The sequence below is a fragment of the Tubulanus polymorphus genome, chromosome 6 (assembly GCF_964204645.1).
Source record: "Tubulanus polymorphus chromosome 6, tnTubPoly1.2, whole genome shotgun sequence".
NCBI classification, from domain to species: domain Eukaryota; kingdom Metazoa; phylum Nemertea; class Palaeonemertea; order Tubulaniformes; family Tubulanidae; genus Tubulanus; species Tubulanus polymorphus.
Window position 1 is genome coordinate 18,282,014 of NC_134030.1, and position 14,344 is coordinate 18,296,357.

General features: G+C 40.5%; 2 protein-coding genes across 2 annotated transcripts; both read left to right on the forward strand.

Annotated features, from left to right (window-relative positions):
- Window positions 1–690: 690 nt before the first annotated feature.
- LOC141907571 (uncharacterized) lies at window positions 691–2,233 on the forward strand. Its single transcript, XM_074797250.1, has 2 exons — window positions 691–698; window positions 1,178–2,233. Exon 2 carries the CDS (start codon window positions 1,198–1,200, stop codon window positions 2,092–2,094), a length of 897 nt encoding a protein of 298 aa, XP_074653351.1. The 5' UTR covers window positions 691–698; window positions 1,178–1,197; the 3' UTR covers window positions 2,095–2,233.
- A 7,987-nt stretch (window positions 2,234–10,220) lies between these two features.
- LOC141907817 (putative vesicular acetylcholine transporter-A) lies at window positions 10,221–11,567 on the forward strand. Its single transcript, XM_074797559.1, has one exon. It carries the CDS (start codon window positions 10,221–10,223, stop codon window positions 11,565–11,567), a length of 1,347 nt encoding a protein of 448 aa, XP_074653660.1.
- The last annotated feature ends 2,777 nt before the right edge of the window (window positions 11,568–14,344 follow it).

Below are 14,344 nucleotides of genomic sequence, written 5' to 3' on the forward strand. Positions count from 1 at the left end.
TAGTTTATGTCTAGTTTAGGTCCCGATTGTACGTAATTAGGAAATTTATATTTTGGTGGTAAATGCGTTACTTTTTAGTTCACAGAAATTCCGCTATCGTTATTCATAGGGGCAGCACTCAATGGTTTTCATCCAAAAGTCTCGCCATTCTGCTGTATCCTACGCAATATCTGGCCGCAAACCCTTCATTGGTCTATTACATCGCCCATGACATTTTGGGTGGACGAGGGCTGCCGCTAATTTCGAGTTAATTCGATACGTGGCTTTTTCACCACCGCCGATTTACGAGTCAAATCGAATAAAAATGTCGTTCCGAAAATCATAGAAAAAAAAGGAAATTTGTTCGCGAAATAGTGACCTCAGAAAAGGCAAATTCACAATTTCATCATCCGAAACTTATGAAAAAGGTATTTTTTGCCAGTTATGAAATATGTTTGATAAAAAAATGAACGCCAAAATTCATTATTGCAAAATTACGGATAGAGTAACTACTGTGACCTCTATATGACCTCTATTTGACGTGTATGAACATGAATTCTGAAGGATAAAAGCTGCGCTGTATATTTATGCATACATCTGTGATTATTTAGGATAAAGGATTCACGCTAAATGCGTCACTAATAACCTACAATATGGCGCTTTGAAAATAATCGATGGCCTTTGCGAAACGGCATCATTGTGTAGCATCGCGCACATAGGTAGGTTTGGATTGGCCTATACCGGAATTCTTCAGAATGTGCTCTATTCCATTCCGGAATTATAGCAAAATCTCTAAACCAGAAAGGTTAAATGGCCTCTACTAATTCGGAAATACTCATCTGGCGCTTTAGTCACGATCAAGATAAGCTACATATTCCAGTATCTGTAAACCTGATAGAAGCGGCCGGGAGAGAGTTTGGCAGGTTTGATTCGTCTATTTTCTATCGATTCAGGAATTCTCTTCAGGGCCGTTCGTGTCGACAAGAATTACGCCTAAACGGTTCGATAGGAACCTGTCTAGAAAAGGCACCCATAGTTTATGATACTGGGGGCCAGTTGCTCAAAAGTTGGTTTCAAAGATAACCGATGGATGAATCATAGTAAATAATTGTCACTATGTCAACTATTCACTGGTAAACTCTTACCAACTATTGAGTCACTGGCTCCCGGTATATAATATAGAAATGTTTCTTTTTAGCAGACGGCAGCCGAGTTACGATGAACGACCTGAAATACGGCGAAAGTCTCCGATATTTTCGTCTGAATTGCAGCGAAATTAACTTCGGATTGAAGAGATTATGTGAAGCAGTTCGCGCCGTCCGTCAGACCGCTACCGATCACCTGATGACGGCAGACGGTAGGCGGAGAGGTTTGAGAGTGCTATCAGTCGGCGCGGCTCACGGGTATCTGTTAGAAGACGCGTTCATCGAACTCGGTGATGAAGTGAGTTTCGAACGCGTCGACTGCGTTGAACCGAATGACGTCATGTCGCTGGAGCTGGAGACTCGAATGGCAAAACTCGCCAGTAAGTACGAATTCCAGTCCGAGGTCTATAGACGTAAATTCTCTAGCGAGGAGGCGCCTTCTTTCTTACCGAACGACTTCTACGATTTGATCATTTTTTCGCACGTTCTCTATTACTTCGACGATCCGGCGGAATGTTTGGAAGTGTCGCTTTATAAGTTAGCTAACGAGTGTGGACGAGTTTACCTGAGCTCAACGACCAAGACAGATTATTTTAGCATCGCTCGAGAAATCCAAGCCCTCACCGATGACGGTTCATCGCCTATTCCCTGCGGACTAGTTGACATAGATGAACTCCTACGCGCGGAAGCTGCTGAGATGAAAGTGGTTTCGCGCTCGACCGACGAGGGCGCGATTTTGATGCACCTAGCTCTGAAACCGAGCAGATCGCGCATCAGCGAACAGGACGCAGCCATTCGTAAAATGGGTGACGCGATACCGACGTTCATCGCGGGTCGGGATATAGATACCTTACTGGAAACATCGCGCGCACAAGTTCAGGATATCATCCGTAAATATGTCGTCTATAGTTATGGATTCCCGATGTTGCCTATAACCCTGAAACACTTTGTATTGGCCAGAAACGCCTGAGGAACTGACGCACGTTTGAATACCGTTTATTCGTGGGTCCAAGGACTGACTCTCAAATAAACGTTGATCCATCGAATATACCTGACCGGGCCCGTACCGAGCGAACCCTTAAATTTTCAAAGTACCTTTCTATTAAAAGCCGGGGTCACAAAAATTTAATTCAAGATTTTTTCGAGATTTGGAAATAGGTTCCCTGTTTTTTTTATCTTTTGAAATTGTAATCCATGAATATCTAGAAATGAAAATGGATATTTTTTTACTTATCTTTATAATTATAAACAGGAAGACACGGTGCTTCAGCCTCTCTTTGTTTAGGGACCATCGTCAGGTGTTGGGTTAGTATTTTCTTGATTCCTATCGCGGATACAAAAGTTTCGTTCTGCTTATAAACGTGTAGGTCTATATGCGAATAGTTTTGTCAAATAAAATGTTATTGAATACAATTCTATACGTTTAAAAGCTTATTGTTTTTGTGATTGAGTTTTTGCTGGTGGATTTTCAAAAAGCCACAGCTGCTGTACATGTCATAATACGTCAATATTGATCCTCTAAACCTCTAAATCTAAAGGAACCAGTTGCAAATCTTCCTACGCCGAGTACGCTCTCGATATTTCTGAAGTCAGCTTTACGAACAGACTATTATCGATATGTCCGAGCTCTGCAAACATCGTCGTCGGTGTGTCACGTGTTACATTCGGTCACGTGTTGAAATTTCGTCTGCTTTCGGGTCACGTGATGGAGTGTCTCGATTCCGTTTCACGACGACGCCCTCGGACTGGTCGTTGTCGTTACCCTGGGTATCGCTATTCACAGGAAGGTCTCGATATCGGCAGCGTACCTGCGCCGGTGGGTGGGTTGGAGAATAGAAGGCGGTCAGTATTAGCTCTTGGAACCGCCATACGGGATGGGTTTCTAGGGCGGGATCAGCTACAACGGTCAGTAAAGTTTGTCTCATTTACTGTTTTGTAGGTTTGATTTGTCTCTGAATCTTGTTGCACAGCTTCAGGATTCGAACCCTTGCAAGCCCGCTTCTCCTGAACACTGAGGATAACTTAGGATTCGAACCCTTGCGAGTCAATTTCTGATGGACCCCAAAGAAAACGTAGGATTCGAAAACTTGTGAGCCCACTTCTCTTGTACACCCAAGGACAACCACGGATTCAAACCGTTACAAGCCTATTTCTTATGGATACTGAGGAGGACTATGAACCCTTGCAGACGATGACAACCTGGAGATGGACATACAAACGGTTTCGCTTATTTAAACCTCACTTCTCATTCGTTGTCAGTAATCAAATCAAAACTCTTAAACAGTAATGCTAGATATTTCGATGTTTTCAGTTTTCGAAGTTCTGCTGTAGAATATTTTGAATTTCATGTCCTGATCAAATTATTCATACTGTTTGCCTGCAGTGATAAATCGTTTTCCGGCTATGGCGTATTAGTAAGAATTAGAAATAATAATTGCGAATGTTTCAGTTCAGATAACGGATTCAGCGAACTGATGCAGACCGTTTGAAAATAATGAATAAAACACGAGTTTACGTTTACAACCCAATAAGGGAGTTGGCATATATCAGGAATGCATACATTTCATCTCCACTGATCACAGTCGCTGTTACATTCAACCTGCTTGTTATCACTGTATTAAAATCACAAATCTTATACGTCAAAAGTAAGCAACGTGAAACTCTCTCAGCGTCCAAAATCTCATTATCTCAAAATCAAACTAAAGCTTATAATATGGTGCTTACAATGAGTATTTTATATACTGTTCTAGAACTTCAGGTTGAGAACGCAATTTCAAAAACGGAAGGCCGGCACCAAGAAATCAATGACGATAAAAAATGCAGAGAAAGATACACGACGAATAAAACTAGGTTGGAAACACGCCATCAAAAGCGGGACCTTTTTACTAGTTACGGCAAGCAAGGGTGGGGGACACACACTTTGGACCTGAAAAAAGAAATGAATTTGTCGGCCTTAACCATGGAGTTCTTAAACCTATTTTTTCCAGACGGCAAATCGAATGCGATGAACCTAAAAATCAATGATGTAAGCTATTACTTAGAAAACTACAATGGTAATCGGTTACGTGATTATCTTGAGTGTGGTAATGTATTTGGTCTAGAGGCCTACATCGCAGCACATAAAACAAACCCTATTAGGCTCTATCTTCACACAACTGTTTTAGTTGACGATAGTGATGATGAAACATCATTGCCATCCATGTCACCTTTCTTGCTAATACCCACCAGCCACCGATTTCTGAGTCAACTTTACCTATGTTTTCGTTGATGCAACCGGCATTGTCGTTTACGCCAGCAGCCTCATCTACAATTCCGGCTAGTAGTGATATTCAACCTATTGTTTTTAACTACGCATACCCAATTTGCCCATACACTTTAACCACCATTTGCGGCCGGGATTCAGTCTGGTTATGTGCCTACCGGTGCTGTTGGCATACATACCGGTGAAAATTATACACATTCTCGTGATGGTATAGCAGATATCAACTTTAATGATTTCGAATTGATACAGCCTGATACGCCTACAATTCAATTCAGAGTACAGACGAGTGGCGAGTTATCACAAGAAGAGATTAATCGCATTGAACGGGAAGAGTACAACCTTCTGGTTCGCAGAACAGCCGTGGTCGAAGATATGATAAACGCTTTTTGTGATGCATCGGTGATGGTGAAAATAATAAATGCTCGAATGATACTCCCTAATGGAAATGTTGAAGCCGGAGAAGGACACGGTGTCTTTCGAGAGTGTCTTACTGAATTTTGGTCAGAATTTAGAAAGCAATGTATGACGGGTAGTAGTCAGATGATCCCTCTCATACGCCATGATTATGGCACAGAGAAATGGGAGGCTGTAGGACGTATCATCAGTAAAGGATTTCAGGAAACATCATATTTCCCAATATTCCTCGCGCAGCCATTTGTTTCCGAATTGTTCTTCCAGCAGGGTGATAGCGTAGACTTGGTCGAATCATTATTGAAATATGTTTCTCCGTCTGAGGAGCTCGTATTTCGACGCGCATTGGCTAATTTCGATGATGAAGCAAATGACGTCGAAGAGATAATAGACATACTGGGGGGATATGAATGTCGGAAACTTCCTACGAAGGAGAACTTCTCCATGTTGATTCGGGAAATAAGTCACCAAGCATTAGTGCAAAAGCCGAGATTTATGGTTGATTGTATAAAACCTATGGTACAGAAATATGTAACAATATCATATAAACAGTACCTCGATCTTTGTACGGATCTTAAACCCTCCTGTCGCAAAGTGGTAGAATTACTTTCTTTTCCAAACGTTTTGTCAGCTCCTCAGTCAAATGTTGCTACGTTACTGAAGAGATTTGTCAGATGATTGGATGAAAGCATGTTGTCTAAGTTTCTCCGCTATTGTACTGGTTCTGACATGTGTAACTGCCAAAAGATTGACGTGACCTTTAATAAGGTAGACGGTCTCCAACGAGCTCCAGTTGCTCGAACATGTGCCCAGATATTGGAGTTACCAGAAATATCTGACGAATACGTCGAACTGAAATTCGATAATATTCTCCAGAGCAATGTTTGGGTTATGGACGTCGCATAAAATTATTCTAGAAACAAAATGACGTAATCCACGTAAGTTTCATATGTCCAAAGTTGGATCAAAACGTGTTTAAGTTCTTTTGTTTAGGCCAAAAGTGATGTGTTTATTATTAATATTGCCAGCCCTGATGTCGTTTATTTTAACAAAGTGACGATCATTTTAACGATAAAAGTAATTATTCACGCAGTGCATTTTGACCAGGTTCTACAGTTCCTGGTTATGTTTGACTCTTAGAGTTAAAGCATTTGAAATATTGGAAATAAATCGACTTAACTCTAGAGTCAAACTCACCGAGAGCTGTTAAACTTGCTCCTTATATATGTCGTTTCGCATCAATCATGACCAAATACGTTTTTTGTTTGTATTGAAAACAGGGGGGTTTGCGGGCGCCACTTCTCTGCTGTCAAGTTATGTTTTGTCTCGAAATTGTAAGACAATCATCAAGTATATATTGATATATTGTATCAACACGGTATTAAAACGTAGATAATGTTTTAAGGCGTTTAAGAGAAACTTTGATACTTCGATTAAAATATTCAAATATCTTTACTTCATTGCGTTATCGTTCTTTCATGGTGTCTCACTTTCACTTGAGCTGCAAATAATATGGTAGTACGAAAGTGTCGTTGGCACGTATTCGAACGTATACTATCAAAATTGCACATTCACATAGAGATACAGTGGAACCTCGTTATAACTAACAGGGATACAACGATTCATCGGACATAACAAATACAAGATTGTGTCCCACATTAGACAATTTGATTAATTTCACACTTGATATGACGAAATATCGGTTAAAACGAACAATATTTTCTGGTCCCCGTTGTATCGAGGTTCCAATGTATGCATCTTCACCTGTCGTGGGAATCGAATTCACTAAGCTAAAGTCGTGTTCCCCGAACCCCTTGACCTCGCGAGTCGTTGGAGTCGTTACTAGCCGACCAGAATCCGGTCGTACCAATCACAGCGCTTGAAGCAAACGTCTGGCTTCTGTTGGTTTTCTCGTTAAATGGACCAATCAGCGTACAAGGAGTTATGTCAGCCAGTAATGACATCACGCGTCGTGAGGACAGGGGGCTGGTGGAAACGAGTTCGGGGAGCGATAGCAGACCCCCTGGCATGCGAGGATGAAAGATAGGTGACTTGTCCATAAGACCACTTTTTAAACAACCGCTTCATAGAACTTTCTCAAAATAAATTTTAATCAAAAATACATCTTTTTGAACCATACGCAATTTTATTCTGAAGCGTTTTGAGAATAGCGGATACTGGAGTACGCTTTCGCAGATAATTCTCCATGTAAATTGATGGCACGTGTATTTCTGAGACACCTACTTGAGATGGGGTTGGATAGCGAATTAAAACATGGGTAGTGTTAGTATGATGTATTACTAAGCCCAAACAGTCGCATGAAATCCATGAAAATTTACAATCATATTCTTTTCAACGCGTAACGTATATCATAGATATATTTGAATCTTCGAAATACATCATGAACAGACAACACATAAACCGTGCAGGACAGATACGTATAAAAATGATTGTAACATGTACGCTCTCAGAATTGATTTAATAGCCAGTCATACAAAGCAGCGGCTTCTGGGGTTGATGTCGGTCTTGATTGTTGTCCCTGCCTCGTTATAAGATCACACATCGCTGAAAAGTCCGGATCACAGCCTCTCGATTCATTCGGTTTACTACAAAATTCCTCTCGAATTGAAGTAGTCCAGTAGTCCAGTGCTGAAGTAGTCCAGTGTCCTCTGGAAATTTGTAGTCTATCGTGCCTGAAAATATTATTTCGTATTATCAAGAAGTGATAAAAACAACGTAAACTTAGAAACCTATGCTCATTTTTATACAGCGTATTTCGTACCGTAATATTCCGGCGATAAGTATAAAAGATCAGGTTTTCTGGGTGGAACATCCACATTTCGAAGATGCCTGATGGCATGTGTATTCCACTCCTGCACAAAATCCTGGAGATCGGCATTTATCAATTCAGAAAAAAACTGTATCTTAAGGTTTGATTGAAAAATATTGGAGAAAGGGAAATTACTACGTGGATCACAAAAAAATCGCCACGCGCTTTAAAGGCGGGGATTTAACCTACATGTGCACAACGTCCGCGGTAGATAGACTTCAATTTTCCTCCATATCTTTAAATATGTTCATCCAAAACTGAACAACTTCGTTTCGAAGACTTCGCCACCATCGTTCAATGCGCTTAAAAAAAGAAACATAAAACAATTGGTGAGTTTTGAAATATCTTAAGTTGGTTCTAGCGGAGATTGTCCAAAGCTACCCATATTAATGACTCCACGAACCTGATTATTCGTAGATCTACCCACAAGAACGCACGTTTCGTCGTCATATTCTGCTCTAAAGGCCTTCTGAATCGCAGCAATTCTGCCATTTTCGGTTCCAGCGTCCATACGGATGCAGCGAGGAACTGCTGAATGATGTTATAAAGATGACGGTCAGAGTATTATCTTAATCGACGATTGATAACAGATAATTTTTCCCAGGCATAATTTCGGCATATTGTGTATTTATGTATGACAATTCTATCCACCTTCAATGTCCTGAACGAAATCTAAAAAGTACCACGCAACCACCTCTGGGTCATTATTAGTATTTCCAGCTCTTAACCAAAGGATTCGTCGGGAAAACCGTTTAAATATAGACTGTGTTTATGAACATGTTCGACAAACCAAATTCTGAACTTAAAGCATCCAAGAAAGCAGTTCTGAATACAGCCAGATTGTAAACAACGCCTCTTATTATTTACTATCGTTTACGTATTTAATATTCTGCTGTTGAAATGTGGAAATAATATCTTTTAGGATATATCAATTATATATTATGTTTACCCATCTATACATCCATGAAACGGGAAACCAAAAGGCTTGATTGAGCTTGTCATAACCATCGAGATGGACAAGATAATTGGGACCCTTGTTAAAGTAACGTCGTCGTCTTAAAACTCCATGGGTCCTATTCTGTACTCCTTCGAAGTCTAAATTCCGAAGGATATTGGAAACTAGAGACCTAGAAGTAAACAATCATATAACACATGAGTGAAGTGATCCAGATCTCATCTTCAAGCTCTTACATCAATCAAATACACATTTATACATATGCTGGCCGATTCGAAAGTTCTTTTTGTCAGGAGTAACAAAACTGACAATTCTTCGATTTGGCCAAAAAATATTTTTCGAGAAATTAAGTTGTTTTTTTTTTGTTATGGCGTTTTGGTACTTTAGCGCCCTCATTTATCATGTCAAGAATTAACCGTGTAGGTAGCAACCCGATCATACATCTTACCTAGGGGCCTTTATTCCGTAGCGTTGACGGAGACGTTGTGACATAGCACGATATCCCATGCAACATCCGCTGCCAGCAAGCTCAACCTGTAATAATGCAGAGAACATGATCTTTAACCCAAAAGACATATTCAATTTCTATCAGATATAAGCATCACTTCAAAAATTCGGATTACATTCCTCGACTGCAGCGGTTACGTCATTAAGAACGTAATTGTTGTTCCTTTTCAAACCTAACCTATTCAATTGTCGTTTGAGGTAGCGGTCACTGAAAGTTTAAAATAAACAAGACGGTTTGTGGACTGGACTAATATATCATATCATTATAAGGAGTAATATTGAATAAAAATGGTAGTGCCCATACGTAGCCGCAGACAATTAAAATCTATACTTAGACCATCTTAATGTAGGCCATGGAATTTTAGTGATCAATAAGTGAATGTGAATCACGAAATATTTTACCGACTATCAATTAAAGTAATGTATGGGAGAATTCGAATTCATATATATATATATATATATATATATATATATATATATATATATATATATATATATATATATATATATATATATATATATGAAATATGTGAGATCTGTTTATGACGACTTAATTCATAATAATTTGGATTTTTGTTCAGTTTTCTATTCTCTTGCCGGTTTCTTTTTTTCTTTTCGTTTTGTAACATTCATTATATTTCTTCCTTACTGCTATATCATAACAACTGTTGAATATACATTTAAATTATGTGATTTTTGTCATAGAAAACGGGGAGGCAATCGATTTAAATCCCACCACGTCAGCAGAAGCTACACCGACCGTTTTGTACGGAAAAAGCCCAGATGTTACGAAAGCACAAAAGCATCTCCATGCGTATTCAAATTGACCCGCTCGCTCCAATTCTTTTATCCCAGATGCCAACGTTGAACTTGAGGACATGTCCGGGTAATGGCGAAATGCCAACACCATGCACATCTGCATATTAGATACCACGGACTTTTCTAACAGGCCGACATGATGATGTATGACGGCACAGCCGGGCGGTTTTGAGAGCATGATAATGTAACAGCGTGACGGATTTGAATGAAACACGCGCGTCGCGGAAAGCGTGTCTCTCCACGTGTGACGCGCATACAGGTCACTACCATATGAGCGTGGATGTTTCTGTAAACTTGCATTAAGAATTCGCTATGACTGTTTCTGCTGAAAGTTGGTTTAATTCGTTTCGCAGTTCGAAACTTCTCGTCAAAATCATCACGTTCGTCGCCTTGTTGCTGCACACTTTGACGACGTCGACGATCGTGCCTCTTCTACCGCCCATGCTGGTTAAAATAGGGAGAACTCCGACCGGCGGCAACGCTTCATCTTTCGATTCGTTCGGCGCTAGCGACATCTACGCGCGCAACCTTACAGAAATTAGTAACTTTTCGGGTGCGTTGGGCTACATCGTTTCGGCGCGGTGGATCGCCGATTTTCTATTCACGATAGTGACCGGGTTTCTAGTGGATAGATTCGGTAACCGGTGGCCCATGCTAGTCGGGGTACTGTTCAACATGACCTCTATATTCGGATACGCGTTTGTGCCGAATATCGCGAGTCTGATCGTATTCCGCGTTTTACAGGGAATCGGCGCCAGTTTGACTTACGTGTCCAGTTTAGCGCTGATAAGCGAAACTTTTCAAGACGATTCCGAACGAAATAAGGCGTTAAGCCAAGTTTTTCTAGGATATACTGTCGGGCTACTACTAGGTTACGCAGTCGGGCCTATACTGTTCAGATTCACTAATTTGATGGTGCCATTTTTATTACTAGGCGTGCTCGCTTCCGTCGACGGACTTCTGAGAATACTAAAACCAACCGATGACACTAATACGCGTCAAGATGCCAAAAATGTGAAAATTTCAAAATATTGCGTCATTTTATTTGAACCATACATCCTGGCCGGTTTGATTTGTAATCTTTCGTTGTTTTTCGGACTCGGTATTTACCTAGCTACGGGCGCTGATTGGATGATTTACCACCTGCGAGCCGACATGTGGCAAATTGGACTAGTTTTATTTATTAGTTTGTTGTTTATGATTTTAGGTGACCTACTTGCCGGTTGGTACAGTTTAAAGTACCAATGGGCGTGGCTTATTATAGCCTTGTGGTTATACGCATCTGGTATGGCGATCTACCCGGCATGCACTTCAATATGGCACGTGATCGGGACGGAAGGACTAGCCCGATTCGGAATAGGTATAGGACTGTGTTGCATCAATTCTCTTCTAGCCCGTGTAACCGATTTACGATTCGGTAGCGCCACCTATGGAGTGACTTTCGGACTGTTCGCGGCTACTGTCGACCTTGGGTCCATATTAGGGTCGCTTTTTGGTGGATTTTTGGTTGACAAAATGACATTCGACTGGCTGTACCGAGCCGAGGCTATTTTCGTATTTTTGGCGTCTTTCAGCGCTTTAATCTATCGTAAGATGCCCGCAGCAGTAAAAGACACTGGAAAATATGAAAAATTCCCAGCTGGCGAGAATTGCGACTAGAACCACGTCACAAACGTTATCATTCACCTAGTGCTGGTGTGGCAAGTGAGGATCCGCCAGGTGTCGCTAGTGTGCAGTAAAATATTACTTACTGCGGCAATAGACGATTCCGCCTGTGGCAATTAAGCATCCACCAGGTGTCGCTTATGTGTCCAAACGATAACAGTATGTACTAACCTCAACATTTTGGCAACTCTCCAATAAAAAAACGATACAATAGCCACGATCATTGAAGCGTTTTTGGCCCGGAACAACTGTTCCCATGGGTGCAAAATGGTTCCGTTTCTGTTTGGCCCGACCAAAAACGTCGGACCAGGCCCGAGCGACTCAATGTTTGTTAAAGCATTGTTTAGTATCGAGTGAGTGGTTTGCGTGTATAACGCGCTCTCGAAATTAGGCACGGGCCAAATTTGGCCCGAGCCTGATCCGTGCCAATTTGGCCCGGGCCAAATCGTCTCCGTGTGATCGCGACAATTCTCCAAACTATGTGATAACACAGATACTATTGATAGAAAATAAGATTATTTGATAAAATATTTGAACAAAATGAATAGAGAATTGTGACAATTCTCTCGCCTGTCCCTGAGTTCATACCTACAACCAATAAACCATTTTACCGTTGCTAGCCGCCATTTTGTTAGAGCACTTTTGTCATTTTTTTCTCCTTTTCAAAAACTATTTGTGATGCGTGTTTTATCATATTTCATCTGTCCCTGGATGGATTTTGACAGTTTTAGCAACATTCAAACCGTATGAATCTCTCCTTTTCAGTTATCTAGAATCAAATCTTCAAACTTCCAACAATGCGCCATTAGTGCGATATAAATATCGGTGGTTAGTTTTTGAACAACACACCCTTGTAAATGTCGGTAATAAACATCTTCAGTTGTAGTACTGAATTCAATGTGTCAATTTCTTCTGTTCGGGTCTCTCCCATCTATCTATTTTAACTCCAGCTTGACCCCTGCGATATTCCACAGAAAAAATGGCAATTATTTGCAAATAATGGTATAAGGCATTTGAAATAACTCTTATTTTATGCGAAGTTTTGATTGAATTTCAATTAGTTCTGCAGCCCGATCGTTGTGTCAGCTGTTTTTGGAATGGATCGCGATCCCTGGTGGTTTTGCTATGAATTTGGGCGTTTACACAGATTGATTCAGCGATACCTGTTGTTCAAATTTACGACGGATGGAACCTAATCAGAGAACCTAAAGCTGTTATACCAGAATAAACCGGACATCCACCATCATCATTTTATACTAAAACTACGAGCAAAGCAATTATTGATACGCATATTGTATTCTCACAACTATCAGTTCAGGTCTATAAGATGTCTGATTGGAACGTCTCGATTATGAATCCGTTAATTCAAATCCCTTTTATAAGGCTTATTGCCAGTCTAAGAACAAAACCAGTTAATCACAAAATCTACATGATTACATCAAAAATATTCTTTTTTTTCTCGACAATTTATCATTCAATTTTATTTCATGATTCCCTTTCTGTGCAGGGGAATTGTACCCAATCCTCTTTTTCTGATGTGGGGATCGGGGTGCAACCTCCTAAATCGGGAATACCAATCTGCGCGCCGGCCATCTCTAGTGGAAAGGTAAGGAGAGGTATGGCAAACGTGTGCAACTATCCCAGCAACGGACGCAATACAATGAGAAAATTGATTTTAGTAAATTATTTGACGCCTGCGAAAAAATGTAGACTCTTTTTGGGATATGCTTTGAAATTTGGGGAGTTACGAGAGTTGGCGATTGGGTAGGTGATACAGGTCTTCGACTGAAAATAGTGGTTTAATTTTTTTTATCAAAAGTTGCATGTTAATTTGATTATTGCCTGTAAGCTGGTCTGCAGCTTCATTGCCTCCATGGCTGAGGAAAGAGCTCTTCTGATATCTGCTTCATCATGACTTTGGAGCCCATATCGTGTGGCCTAGCCCGGTCGGTTTGGCTGCCAATCGACAAAGAACCTCGAGTCCCTGTTGAAGTGGACGTCATTTGAAATAACTTATTTATGTTATTCTGTATGAATTACGCCGATTTGGTGCGACATGTAGGGACCTGGCCTTACTGTGTGGTATGACACATCGATCTGTGTGTGGGTGACACCTTGGTCACTTGACGCCTCACATCTGACAATGATCTCTAGGGTGAGATCGAAATGTCCTGTATTTTATATATTTTAGATTGTTCGAATGAATAAATTTCTTGATTTTATAAATTCTTTTAATTTGTTAATAGTGGGTTTTTTATCTTAATTATCAACGAACTTTACGTTCAATAAAAGTGTGAAATTGTCGAGTCAGAACATGCACGTACTTGACCGAATCGGAGGACTCTGTTCTCAGAGTCCATGACCGAATTAAGCATAAGCACATTAACTGAGTTGGAGAGGTTTTGAAGGGATATTTCCCACTCTGTGGATGATTATCAATCTATTCCAGGCGTGATTTCCATTTACGCGGTATCATTGGAATGTGTCACTAGAAACTAAAACAAACTCTTGGCCCGTTTTTCCAGGTTCAAGGAGTGTTACATATAAACAATCAAAAGCGGGCTAGATATGTCGCTCATCACAAAACACGACGTCAAATCAACAACAGAAACTACGCGAGGTAAACAGGTAAATAACTAAAACTACACGAGATAAACCGGTAAATAACAGAAACTACACGAGATAAACAGGTAAATAACAGAAACTACACGAGATAAACAGGTAAATAACTGAAACTACACGAGATAAACAGGTAAATAACTGAAACTACA